Genomic DNA, 13,381 nt, shown 5'->3' with positions numbered 1-13,381 from the left:
ACCAACTGGAAGCCCAGCAACTCTGAGCCCACATATTCTTTTTTCTTTTAATAAGCCCATGGTCTCAGGTGTGCTACTGTCATGAAATAGGACAATATCCATAAGGCCCATTCTTTTTCTCTTTCAGGTCTTCTTCCCAAAACTCCCTTCACAGAAACCTCCTTTGAGTATCCTCCAGTTAAGGGTTGCTGGGACAAGAGTCATTTCCCTCAGTGGTGCAGCCATGGGTAAGTTGCCTTCAAGCTACCTCTCACCATATTACTATACGGAACCCTAACTCATTGGTCAAGAAATATTCAAGTAGAACAGATTAGCTGAAAAGAGGAAAGTCTCAGTAAAAAGGGGGATGGACTAGATAGACATATTCAGGAGCAAATACCATCAAAACACATTAAATATATACATATGAAAAGATCACAATGAGATCCATTCTTTTTTAACAGATGCTAATAAAAACTAAGAATAAGACCATCCCTGTTACTTAATGCCAGCTTCTCTCCATTTCACTGATGAACATGACTTAAAGGCCATCCTCATTTCCCATCAGCTCCACAAATAGATTGCTATTTGACTTCACGCATTAGGAATGAATAAACAGAGGATAAATAATGAGAGAGATGTAAGTATTTGACAGAGGATAACAATGGTCATAGATGATACACAGATACTATGATAGATGATAAATAGGTAGATGTATAGGTATAAATAAATGGCTATAAATATGTTATAGGTATAAAACATAATGATGATAGATGATGATGAAGAAGACAGATGATAAGTAAGAGAGATATAATAAATATCACAGAGCTGGATGATGGCTGAATAAATAGATGGGACCGGATGACAGATGCTAACAAAGACAGATCAAAGATACAGATAACAGACGTGTGATGGTAGGGGATGGGCAAATAGATTGAAAACTTTAGAGGTTGGATACTATAAGGCAGATGATAGACAGATGGTTAGATGGATACTATAAGGCAGATGATAGACAGACAGATGGTTAGATAAGCAGATAAATAGGTGGCAGATACAGAGACAGGGAAAACACAGGAATATGGAGATAATGGAGTGGGTAAACTAGGACAGTGTGGAGCAGGTTTATATTTTTATTTCTTCAATCCAAAAAAAGGACACCATCTTGGTAGGCATGATATACATTATCACACTTAGTCTCTGGACCCTACTCATGCCTACAAGATTCATCGATTTGCCAGCAACCTCAACTCACTAGGGCAGAAAGTCACACAGCACAGAAGTGACATACTCAGAGAGAGGCTCATCACATCTGAGGAAGTGGTACACTTGCGGAGACTCGTTGCCTCCAAGGAACTGATACACTCATGAAGGCTCATCACATCCAAATGTTTCCTACAGGTACAGGCTCTGTGAACCTCTCTCCTAAGAATTAGCTAGCAGCAGCAGAAAAAAGAGGGAAGACAAGATTATGATGTTCTTAAGTTCTAATAGACATTCACAATGTATTGGTTTCCCCTCTATTTCTTTTTCTTTTGCTCTACAGTCCAGGCTGCCAAAAAAGAGAGGTAACACCTTTGCAAAGCTTATGCAATCAGAGTGATGGCCAGCTGAATATCATCAGAAGGTGAGGTACTCATCCCAGGACACACTGACACGAGTCAGCAGATGAAGACATTCTGCTTCTCTAGTTTCATGTCCCTGGTGGTTGGATCTCTCTTTATGATGAGGATGCGCACACCTCAGTAACACACTGCATTTAACTAAACACAACAGGTAGACCAGGTCATCCATAGGATGGTACAATATACTAACGGTCTTAGAATAATACTACGTAAATCCATGGTTTGTCTGTCAGGGACCTTGGCAAACTGGAGAAGACATCAGGTTAGAATGATTTGAGTTATAAATTGATGCTCCCACTTAGAATGATTTTACTGAACATTCATGTTTATGACAAATGCCATCATTATTATCTGTCATTGATAATTCTGTGGTACCCATAAAATGCCCAGCACATAAGGAGTCATCATAAGACTTGACTTGATCCCTAACAACAGAAGGTCAAGACCCACTTCAGGTCTACTTTATAGGATGTTGGGAGTTGGATGGATTTTGGGTCCTAAGAGCTTAATTAAATCTATCTCCTTTCAATACTATCTCTGAAGTCAAGGTCAGTCATGCATGGCTTTCTGGGTCTCTACGGAGCTTTCCTAAGTCTAATATCCAGAAAACAACTTGATGCATGGTTTAGCCACTGCTTTCTAGAAGCTTCTTCTGTCTTACAGACCCCCTCACATATGTCTTAGAACCCCCTCTCCTAAGCTTGCAGCTAGCCTTTCCAAACACCTGCCCTACATCTACCTACAGACACTATCTACTGAGAGCAGATGAGACACAGAGAAAACAACCCTCATTTCACATTTTCTGAAGATACAAAAGGGTTTAAATTTCCAATACTGCCGATGGCCCGGAAAAGCAAGGTGCTCTGTCTCTGCTTCAATTACCTCGTTCTCTTTAAGCAGAATGAAATTTGAAGCCATGCAGAGGCTCTGGCACCAAAGGAGGAGCATTAGCATAAATATTGGTTTGGTGGAACTTACATTTTTCTTCCACTTCCAGAACTGAGGTGCTTTTATTTATTTATTTATTTATTTATTTATTTATTTATTTATTTATTTCTTCTTCCACCACTCTGCAGACATTTTTAACCATCAGCGAAAACTAACTGTTGTCATCAGAACACTGCTTCTGGCTAGGCTTTTAAATTTGGTGACTGGCATTCTATCAGAAAATGATTGGGGTAACTTCTTTGTCTTGAAAGAAAATAATTTAGACTAGCCAGTCCCTAAAGAGAGAATGAAGCCAAGGTCTTGTTGCTAGTTAACGTAGCTGACAGACAATAGAAAGTCTCCTGTTGGCGACCAGAACCTGCCATGTGAATCAGGCCTTCAGGCGCCTGAGAAGAAACTCTATCAGTCACTGAATCTTTGGCAATTTTGGTGTCCCTGACCTGCCAATACCAGGCACTATCACAGGCAAACAATCTATGCCATCTTAGCCACAGTCCAGTCACATCACCCTGCTGTCACTCTGAGGTCACTCTGAGAAATCTCCATGACCCAGGCGCCTGGTTCCTAGAAGCTGCCAGGTAAATAATACATCAATGGGTAGATGGATTGTGTGACCACAGAACTGTGCTTTAAAAAGCATCCATTCTGGCACAGCAGCAATAAAGGTCACACTGGCATCCTTTTTCTTTAAGGGAGCCCTGGTGTGTGCAGGACAAGAGCAGAGAAGTTCCTTGAAGAGCCTGGAAACTATTTCATTATTCCAGTGGGTCACCAGATACCACCTGAAGTTGGGCCAGTAAGGTGCAGTAGAAGCCGGGCTGGAGAGATGGCTCTGTGGTTAAGAGCACCAGCTGTTTTTCCAAAGAAGCTGGTTGAGCCAGGTTCAGTTCCTAGCACCCACATGGTAACTCGCAACTCTCTGTTAACTCTAGTTCATACATGCAGGCAAACCACCAATGCACACAAAAAATTAATAAAATGAAGTTTGTTTATGCCAGGCAGTGGGGGTGCACACCTTTAATCCCAGCACTCCAGAGGCAAGTGGGTCTCTGTGAGTTCAAGGCCATTCTGGTCTACAAATAGAGTTCCAGGACAGCCAGAGTTGTTACACAGAGAAACCCTGTCTTAAAGCAACAAAAACAACAAACAAACAAAACCGATATAGTAAAAGGACCTCCGATGTCTATTTGCTTCCTTGAGTCGAGCCTCTACCATAGGTCACCTCCCCAAATAGAAAGGAAATGGAAAGTACTCTCCACATCATGAGTGGCCAGGGCTTGGCCTGGATCAATCAACGACGCAAAACTCATGATCATATTTAGAAACCAGGCAGGTTATTACTGTCTAAGTGCAGGTGCCAGGCAGGCACTGTGGAGAAAAAAGACAGCAAAGATGCCACTTGGGTTGGGCTGGTAGCCCAACTGAGTTAGATACCCATCACTACATTAAAACTTGGGTAGTGGTGTATAGCTGTAATTCCTGAACTGGAGTGGAGGGAGGGGCATAAGGAATTCTAGGTCAACACTGCATTGATAGTGAGTTCAAGGTCAGACCGGAATATATGAAACCCTGTCTTTAAAAAAGCAGACAAGGAATAGGAAATGTGCCAGCCACTCTATCCTGCCATATAAGGTAACTTCCTCCTTGAAAACCTTGTACTATTTGGTCCCGAGTATTCACTCCACATATTCATTCCCCTGTCATTCTAGAGCACTTGATTTAAATATATCACAACATACCTCCCTAACTCGTGGGGGGAAAGCATGTTGATTAGACTGTGAGTCTTTCATGGGTAGGGATGTCATTCTTTCACATTTGAATCTCTAGTGCTCCATCCCCAGAGATTGAGGCGCTTTGCTGGATGTGAGCTAAACTGAATCACTTGAGGGATGGGACATCCCCTTTGGAAACTTAACCACAAGTTAAGGACATGAGAACAGCTCACATGTCTTACCTCTTTAAGCACCAGCACACACTTGCCAGGTCCCACGGACTGAGGTAGCTCTGCGATCCTCCCTTTGTTCAGGAACGGGCCTGAGAAACACCGGTGGTTGACGAAGAGTTGTGGGCAGCAGTACTTCCCATTGACAGTCCCTGCTGGAAAAGAATGAATGGAACAATGGATGCTCGGGAATTGCTTTACCGGGACTAATGGCGCTGTCAAGACCAGTGCTGGATCTAAAGATCTAGTCTTGACTGGTGGAAGATCTGGAGAAGAAATGGACTCAGAATGGTCACTGCTTCCCCAAGAGCTAGAGCTGTTAAGATTCTTAATTAAGCAGGCTGACTTGAGTTTCAAAGTATGACAGAGAGAAAAGTGGTTTCCCTTGGAGAAAAGTTAGGACACGGGTGTCCTAACACCAGCTCATTGTCAGATCTGTCAAAAGTGTCTTAAGATCTACACCAAGGTACTTCTACAATTTGCTTATTTTTCCCACTATGTAAACACAGACTTTTCTGTCAATTATATAGTATCTGAATTATAGAAAGTAGTAGTCTATAACAATGACATACTGGGAATTATTACACAGCTCAAAGACAAACACTGGCATATAGATAGGATCCCCTGTAAGTTCTACCCCAGCAACTCCCCTCACTGCCATTAGAACAGTGGTTCTCAATCTTCCTAAGGCTGCAACTCTTTAATACAGTTCCTCAGGTAGTGACCCTAACCACAAAATTATTTTCGTTGCTACTTCATAACTGCAATCTCGTTACTATTGTAACTCATAAAACATCTGTGTTTTCTTATGGTCTTAGGAGATCCAAAGGGGTCATGGACCACAGGTTGAAAACCTCTGCCCTAGAAGTAACCACCATCCTGAAATATACCAGTTATCATTCTCATATGAATCAATAAACTTTACTTCTCAACTCACAGATATGTGTAGCAAGTGTTATGTTTCTGGGATCTTTATAAAAACATTTTGTTAGTTTGCATAAGTTTCCTAGAGTCACAAGCCAATAAAATTATATGGAATTTACCAACAAACTCGAAACAAGAAGTGTTTACTTCTATCCATGATCCGCTCCTCTTACAGACACACTGGTTGATTTGCCATTTCTCTTACAAATACTTTTCCTGAGTTTCAGGTTATGAATTAAGGAATGTGTCTTCAAATATCAACTCCTTCTATGGGCCAGGTATTTGTGTAAGGACACAGTAGCATTGGCTTGGCCATCCATCTGCATAGCCACATCTCAGTAAAGATGACCACACTGCTCCGTACAGTGACAGTTCCAATGAGATTCCCAACAGCATCGTGTTAGCATTGCTGCTGCCCCATATCCAGGCCAACTAAGCATTGTTAGGCTTCTCCATGTTGCCAATATGATAGAGAGAAAATACACCAGACCATGATTTGAACTCCCATCCTTTCGACACACTCAGTGGGGCATATTAGGTCTCCAGCTCTGTAACCCAGACTGCTGTGGAACTTACAACTCATCTGCTATGGGCTCCCAAGTGCTGGACCACCACATCTGGTTTGATTAAAATTTCTTGGTGTTTATAATAAATAATTAAATCTCTCTTTGGGCTAAGAGACCTACTCTCTGATCTACTCACTCGGCTCTTACCCAAGATATGCCACAGATATGGGCACTGTGGTATTATTTCAGAAATACACCCATTTATGGGAAGGTAATTTAACGGTTTAGAAAGGCCAGTTTCTTAAACTTCAGACCCAGAAGACAGTAGGCAGGTATGAGAAAGAGAAATATAACTGCAGTAGACTATAAAACAGCAGCTGATGTGGTTTTCCAAAACAGCACTTTGAAACTTGCGTTCTACACAACAAGCTAGACAATTAACTTCACAACTGAATTTCCTTAAAATTCTTGGTAGTATTACCCAGACTTTTAGTTAAATGTCCATCTAATCTACTTATAAAATTGTTCTATTCACTGCAAAGAGAGCATCAGCTAATGGGAGCATTCATAGCATATAGATCATAGTCCTGGAATTCAAAGCAGATTTTGTTTGGTTAAGAACACAGAAGCCTGAGTCAAGAATCAGTTCATGCAGACATTATCTGCAACACATTTGGTGGTCCAATGGCAGTTCACAATTTCACAAAGATATGACAATGTGTTGACAAATCTATCTGTCATAATCAGCTTCTCAGACTCAGATTTGCTTGAATAAATCAAAAGCGGGGTGGAGGTAAGTAAAGGTCACTCAGGCAAAGGTGCAAATGGCTAAGCCAGAGACAGTGGCATACACTTGGAACCCTAGTACTTGGCAGGCCGAAACAGGAGGATTGAGAGTTCAAGGCTAGCCTGGGCTATATGAACTGAGATAAAATGGCAAGAAAGAAATGCCCAACACTACTGCTCAACGTTTTCCTTTCCTTCACTGTGGTCCGTGACACAGAATGTTAATCTGATATGTAATGGCCAAACACCAAACAGATCCTTTTCCTGAAGATTTTCAGGACCTGTTTACAGCTCCTGGCCAAATAGTAGAAAGAGGAAGTATAACTTTAGCCTAACAAAAAATTTGAAGATGTATATGTGTTGCGAGTGGCAACAGAGGAAAAGAAACCAGGCTCAAAGCTGAGATGCAGTGACTAAAGTGACAGCCATGCCCCACATAGTGGGGCGAGACAGACTCCTTCCTGGGCCATTTACCTGTGGTGTCCACGTGAGGGAATAAGCAGAGGTCATGAGGTATTTTCTCAACAGGCACTGTGGATGACAATCTGTGGATATAGAAAATCAACCATTACCGGGAACAGAAGGAAGCAAGGCACTGTGAAATCTCTTTATCATTTAAAAGGACTACGTCAGAAAGGAAGGAAGCCCAAGAGTCATTGTAAGGCAGGCTGTGGGTACAAGAGTAGCATCAGTAACTATGGAAGGAGGTCATTTTGGAAAGCTGTTTTTCAAATTCATTTGATGACCCTAAAAAGTCTAGGGCACAAGTGCTCCCGAGTGACCAGCCCTGATCAATGAGCCTCTTCTGAACTTAGAATAATGTCTTCAATTACATTCCAGATCCAACTGACGTGTAATTAATGTCAGACTTTTCCACTGTAGTGTTTAATTGAAAGCAACCTTCACGTGACTTTGGACATCCTTCCTCTGCGCCTATGTGGCTGCATAGCAACCACGGTTTTTGAAAACTGCCTTAATGTCATATAAGCCATCACCAGATATCTTAGAATGGGGAGGGGAGCATCCTCTGCTACAGTGGATATCAGACTGTGGTTTCCTGAGCCCACAAAACAGGCATCAGCTGGGAACGGAAAAAATCCAGAATCTCAGACCACACCCCAGATGTCCTAAAGCAGAAATCGTGAGAAGGGGGCCCAGCAATTCATGTGAGGTGAGAGAATCATCCATCCAAGAACAGCATATTAGGACTCAATCAAGAGCCTCATGTTAATCTATCTACTTCATGTCACACAGATAAAACTGGAGCCAAGTTACAAGCCTGACCCACGGCATTCAGGGATGATCACACATAAAACACGCTCAGAGTCATTGTCCTCATTCAATTATCAGTGCAAGTATTTGCTTTGTTCTTTTGATTTAGTTTTAAGCTTGAGTACAGGAAAAGGTGCTGTTTCAGTTAACTTTATAACCATCTGTTTTGGTTCTTTAAGAAAACGTGATCACTTCAGATGGAAGGAACATCTGGGTGTATTTTAAATACTTTATGATGCACAAAAAGCTCACCGGAAGTTCCAACTTTTCAAACACACCCTGCCCACATGTCCAACGCTTTATCCTAAAACACCCTTTTTCCCCCAAAATTGCAGCGTATATCTACACCATAATGGAAAAACCCACATTTCTTAAACATGGAACCAAGTTTAATTAAAAAAAAAAAACCCTCAACAGTGTTGCTTGTAAATGGGGATGTTGAGATATGAAGGAGTATAGCAGCTTCTGACTTTCAGCCCGCTGGGTGACAGGCGGTCTGCGGTGACACAGAAGTCTTTGCCTCTAGGCGTTCAGGGTCAGCCAGACAGATTCCCCCATCTATAAACTATACTAGCCATATGAGGGCCACCAAGCATCAGCACCAGGGACAGTCATTTCCATCTGTGTAGAATAAAATGTGAGAAATAACCGTGGGGCTGTCGAGCGCACTGAGAGTGGGGTCTGCGCTTTACACATAATAACCACACAAGGAATAACAGCTGTCGCCATCAATGGTGGGATGATTGTTAGCTAATGCCCCAAGGAAACCACTCAGGCCCTTTGTAGCTAAGCATGCAGTTTGGGTGGGAAAGGGGGGAGGAAAAAAAAACATACTGTTTTTCCGGCTGTACAACTGCAATCTTTCTCTTCTTTTCTGCTGTAAAATAAGAAAAGAAAGTGAAAATGAGATTGTTAGTGAGATTAGTTCTTCTCTAATGGCTTAGTGTAAAAGTGTACCCTGTTTTATTTATTCAGAGACAGGGCCTCATGTGGGCTAGAACTGTAACATGTAGTTGCCAGCACCCTTGAATGTCTGATCCTCCAGGACCCACCTCCAAAGTGCTGGGGTTACCAACACACCCAACCTGCACAGCACTGGGCCTGAGAACAGGCTTTAGGGTAGTAGCCATATAGGTATGGCCTGTCTCCACAGAGCTGCTTCCCCAGCCCCCCCATTATTTCTGAATGGGACAGGAATTATTTCTCGAAGTCATTTAAGCCTCTAAATAATGAGGATGGTTTTTAGGACAAAGTCTTAAATCACTTATTACAATATGCAACAATAGTTATATAATAATTATAATACTAATTTTTATTAAGACGAGTCCTGTGCCTATTCTTATGACTAAAAAGCTGCTGAAGTCAAGCCACAAAATTTACATAATATCTCCTAGCATTAAACAGATATGGCTTTATCAAGCAAGAAGAATTTGTAAGTACATTTAATCTTATCACTACTCCACTGGCTACTTTATTTTAAAGGGCACTTTTAATAAGGAAGATAAAGAGAGCACATATTATACTGCACATACACACACATTAAGATAAACTGATGCAAACTCGACAGAAATTGTGATAAGGCGAAAAATACTGCCAAAATTACATGGCCCCAAATCAACCTCAATGAAAAGAAAACGCTGAATTAGTGGGGTGGGGGGGCAGCCAGCCATGTGCTTGGTCAGATAGTAATAAGTCCATGAGCAAATAATAACCTGGGGAGATGAGAGCACTCTGCTACTGTTTCTTTGAAGACTTGTTTAATTTTAATTATGCAAGTGTGTCTGTGTGGCGCTGTGTGCTTGTGAGTCCAGTCAAGGGTGCCGGATCCCTTAGAGCTGAGGGCACAGGTAGTTTTAAGCTGCCTGACATGGTGCCGGGAACTGCACACAGGCTCTCTGCAAGGGCAGTACATCCTCTTAACCACTGAGCTGTCTCTCCAGCTCCAACATTTGCATCCGTTCCTTCACGAGACCTTGTGCTGCAAAGGAGGCAAACTTGAACCCTTATCCCAACAGACTCTACTAGTTGTAGAAACTTGATTAGCGTAAACAGATGCTACACTGGGCATGCTGGTGCACGCTTTCAATCCCAACACTCAGGAGGCAGAGAAGGTGGAGCTCTGTGAGTCTGAGTCCAGTCTGGTGTACACAATGAGTTCTAAAACAGTCAAAGCTACATAGTGAGATCCTGCCTTGGGAAAAGTATGCTGATAATAGAAAATGCAGAATTATCTGAGTCAAGACGGATTAACAACAAGAATGTAGCATATAAATCACGCATATAAAGGTGAGAACCATTTATTAGAAATAAATATTAATGGAGGACTTGGAGAGATGTACATATATACTCACATGTACATATATATATATACACACACAGATTCTTACATACGCAAAAATTACAAAGAAAATAACCTAGGCTACATAGTAAGACCCTTTATCAAAAATAGGGAGGGAGGGAGAAAATTAAAAAAATATGATGTCTAATCTAAGCTTTCCCAATCAAAACAGTGGATTGCATAGCCTCCTTTAATATTCTCCTTACTGTCACCTATAAAAATATGTCCAAATTGCCAGGCGGCGGTGGCACACACCTTTAATCCCACACTCAGGAGGCAGAGGCAGGCAGATATCTGTGAGTTCGAGACCAGCCTGGTCTACAGAGCAACTTCCAGGACACAGGCTCCAAAGCTACAGAGAAACCCTGTCTTGAAAAACCAAAAATAAAACAAAACAAAGGAGTCCAAATATCTGTGTGATACCAGCACTTAAAAAATAACTGAGACAGTAATAATACTGGCAATCCTTAGAACACCTAGAAACTTGATTTTTACCACCCAAATCGCCCATTTATTCACCAAGATTATGGACACTATGTCTTCATCATCTCATCCCACTGGGCAACACTTACACACTGTTTTGTGCGGTGTGGTCAAGGGGTAAAAATTCGCTTCACACCAGCCCACAGGGAAGATATCCATGGAATCCATATCCACAATGACCTCTGGAATTGGAGTCTGCAGACCTGCATAAAGAAGAAACCAATACAATGGGTACTAAAAAGAAACAGAAGTAAACACACACACACACACACACACACACACACACACACACACACACGAAAGCATCCCTAAGCCTGAGAAATGCATTCCTGAAAATGTTTTGTAAAATGGTAATAGTATAAAGGATGGCTTGTAGAGTGTGCACTCTTCAGGTGGGTACAAATGCTGAAACTACTTAACAGTGAGAATCTGAGATAGTTCAAATAAAACAGGAGTTGGGAAAAAAAAGATATAGATTGCCCTAAAAGTGGGGAGGGAAGAAGGATGCTAGGAAAAACTGGATCAGAGCCAGATATGCTCAAAAAGGGAACAGATGTCCCCTTTCCTAAGAGTAGCTATGAAATTAAAGACATGTGGTATAGCTTGTAAGCCACCATGACAGAATTCGTTCCACGCCAAGCAAAGAGTAACTGTCAACTAAATAAAAGCAAACATTACAGCCAAAAGCAACAGCTACAAGGAAACCACTGTTTAGGAACAGACTACAGATAAGGCAGTTTCCTGAGAGGATGTGTCTGCCTCTCAGCGTTGACTGGAGTGGCTCTTTTTTTTATATATGTATATGTATTCATATTTGTGTATGTGCAGTTGCATGTATATGCGAATAGAGTGCACATCCATGTGGAGGCAAAAGGTCAACCTCTAGCGTCATTTCTCAGGCCACACACACCTGCACCTGAGTTTTTGAGATAGGGTTCCTGGCCCTGGGATCCTAAGTAGGCCCAATAGTGAGCCGCAGGGATCCACCTGCCTCTGTATTCTCATGCTGGGATTAAACACACACACCATTACACTAGTATTTTTTCCTGGGGATCAGACGAAGATTCTTGACCTTACCAACTAAGCGATTTCCCAGGTTCTAGACTCGCTCATCTTTCAGCTCAATTTGTGACCTGCAGGTCCTAACTGTGTCACACTAACTACTTTCCTGTAGGATTATCTTCTGTTTTTCAGGAGCTACGTCTAACTACCACATCCTGTTTCCTAATTACAACTATGGCCTGTGATAAACCAACACCGCAGCTGGGGAATTCTAAGAAAAGACCAGAAGTCTACAGTGGCAGCTGAAATATCAAGCACACTTAGATATGGAGAAAAAACATTGGAACATATTCCACTAGTGAGCAGAAGAAAATTCTACATGAAAGCAATAGCAAGAAAAAAAAAGAGCACTTGGAAGGATAAACTCTCAAACTAAAAATTAACAGGTAAGAAAAGAGATCTATTAACAGCTGGTGACTCTGAATCTACTTTGCCTTGCCGACATTTAAGATGAAAAGAACGCTGTCATCCCCATCAGGCACCCGTGTTATCACACCATATCACTGAATTTGAAATCAGATTCTCCCCTGACCTGCTTCTCCCAACTCCCTGTAACTTCAAAAGCTAAACACCAAGACCCAAAACAGCCCCAATTCCAGCTGCTAGTTCCATGACTCACAACCCCGTCGGACGCTATTGGGAAAAGTGAGCACATGACTTAATAAGTGAATGCTCTTAATTTAATACCAAGTCAACATATTGATGAATAGAAAACATGCTGTCAGTAAAGTGCTTGCCCGACAGGCATGAGCCCCAAGTTCAGGTTTTGGTTTTTACAGCCAGGCAGGGTGGCTTCTGTTTGTACTTAGTAAGAGGGAAGCAGAGACAGACAGATCCCTAAATTCCAGGACAATGAGAGACACTGCCTCAAAAATTAAGGTGGTCAGACCCGAGGAACAATAATGAAGTTTGTCTTCTGGCCTCCATATTAACATGCAAACACTTGCACTTGAATACACACACACACACACACACACACACACACACACACACACTCACACACTCACACACACACACACACACACACACACACACACACACACACACACACACACACACACCCCTCTTCATCCTGAAGAGCTCATGATTCCTAGAGGGTCCAACCAAAAGGGTATTGAGGATTCATTTTCTCGACTTAGGGTTCATAAAGATAGTATTGTCACAACCATTTTCCCAAAGGTTATATTATCCACCAGAAACATCTGCCATTTTTAGATTGCATTTAGCCACATATAAGGTTTTCTAGGTTATTCAAAGAAGTATTTCTAAAAGATGTATAGAATGAACTTGACCGCTTAAGTCCCACCGCCCATGTTCTGCTGGCTCAGGCATTATGTCATATTAATGCTTGAATATAAAAACTTCTGTATAATCATATATTAATATGTTGCTGTGGCTGCCTTTACCATGCTTTAGGGTTCTTACATTGTGTTCCTCACTCAATTACACGAACATTGATGGGCTAAGGCACTTTTTTTCCCCTCAAGGAACTTACACTCCTGCTCCTCTTCCACTGTAA

General features: G+C 41.8%; 1 protein-coding gene across 4 annotated transcripts in view; it reads right to left on the bottom strand.

Annotated features, from left to right (window-relative positions):
- The window catches only part of Sfmbt2 (Scm like with four mbt domains 2), a 179,664-nt gene that overhangs the window by 32,529 nt on the left and 133,754 nt on the right, over positions 1 to 13,381 (bottom strand). For all 4 annotated transcript variants that reach the window (XM_038333304.2, XM_038333306.2, XM_038333307.2 and 1 more), the window contains 4 exons: positions 10,890 to 11,003; positions 8,814 to 8,856; positions 7,182 to 7,252; positions 4,504 to 4,646 (listed from right to left, as the gene is read on the bottom strand). In XM_038333304.2, the coding sequence (XP_038189232.1) occupies positions 4,504 to 4,646; positions 7,182 to 7,252; positions 8,814 to 8,856; positions 10,890 to 11,003 (371 nt within the window). The remainder of the gene's footprint in view (positions 1 to 4,503; positions 4,647 to 7,181; positions 7,253 to 8,813; positions 8,857 to 10,889; positions 11,004 to 13,381) is intronic.

The sequence above is a fragment of the Arvicola amphibius genome, chromosome 6 (genome assembly GCF_903992535.2).
Source record: "Arvicola amphibius chromosome 6, mArvAmp1.2, whole genome shotgun sequence".
Taxonomy (NCBI): Eukaryota; Metazoa; Chordata; class Mammalia; order Rodentia; family Cricetidae; genus Arvicola; species Arvicola amphibius.
This window is presented reverse-complemented; position numbering and strand designations above follow the sequence as displayed.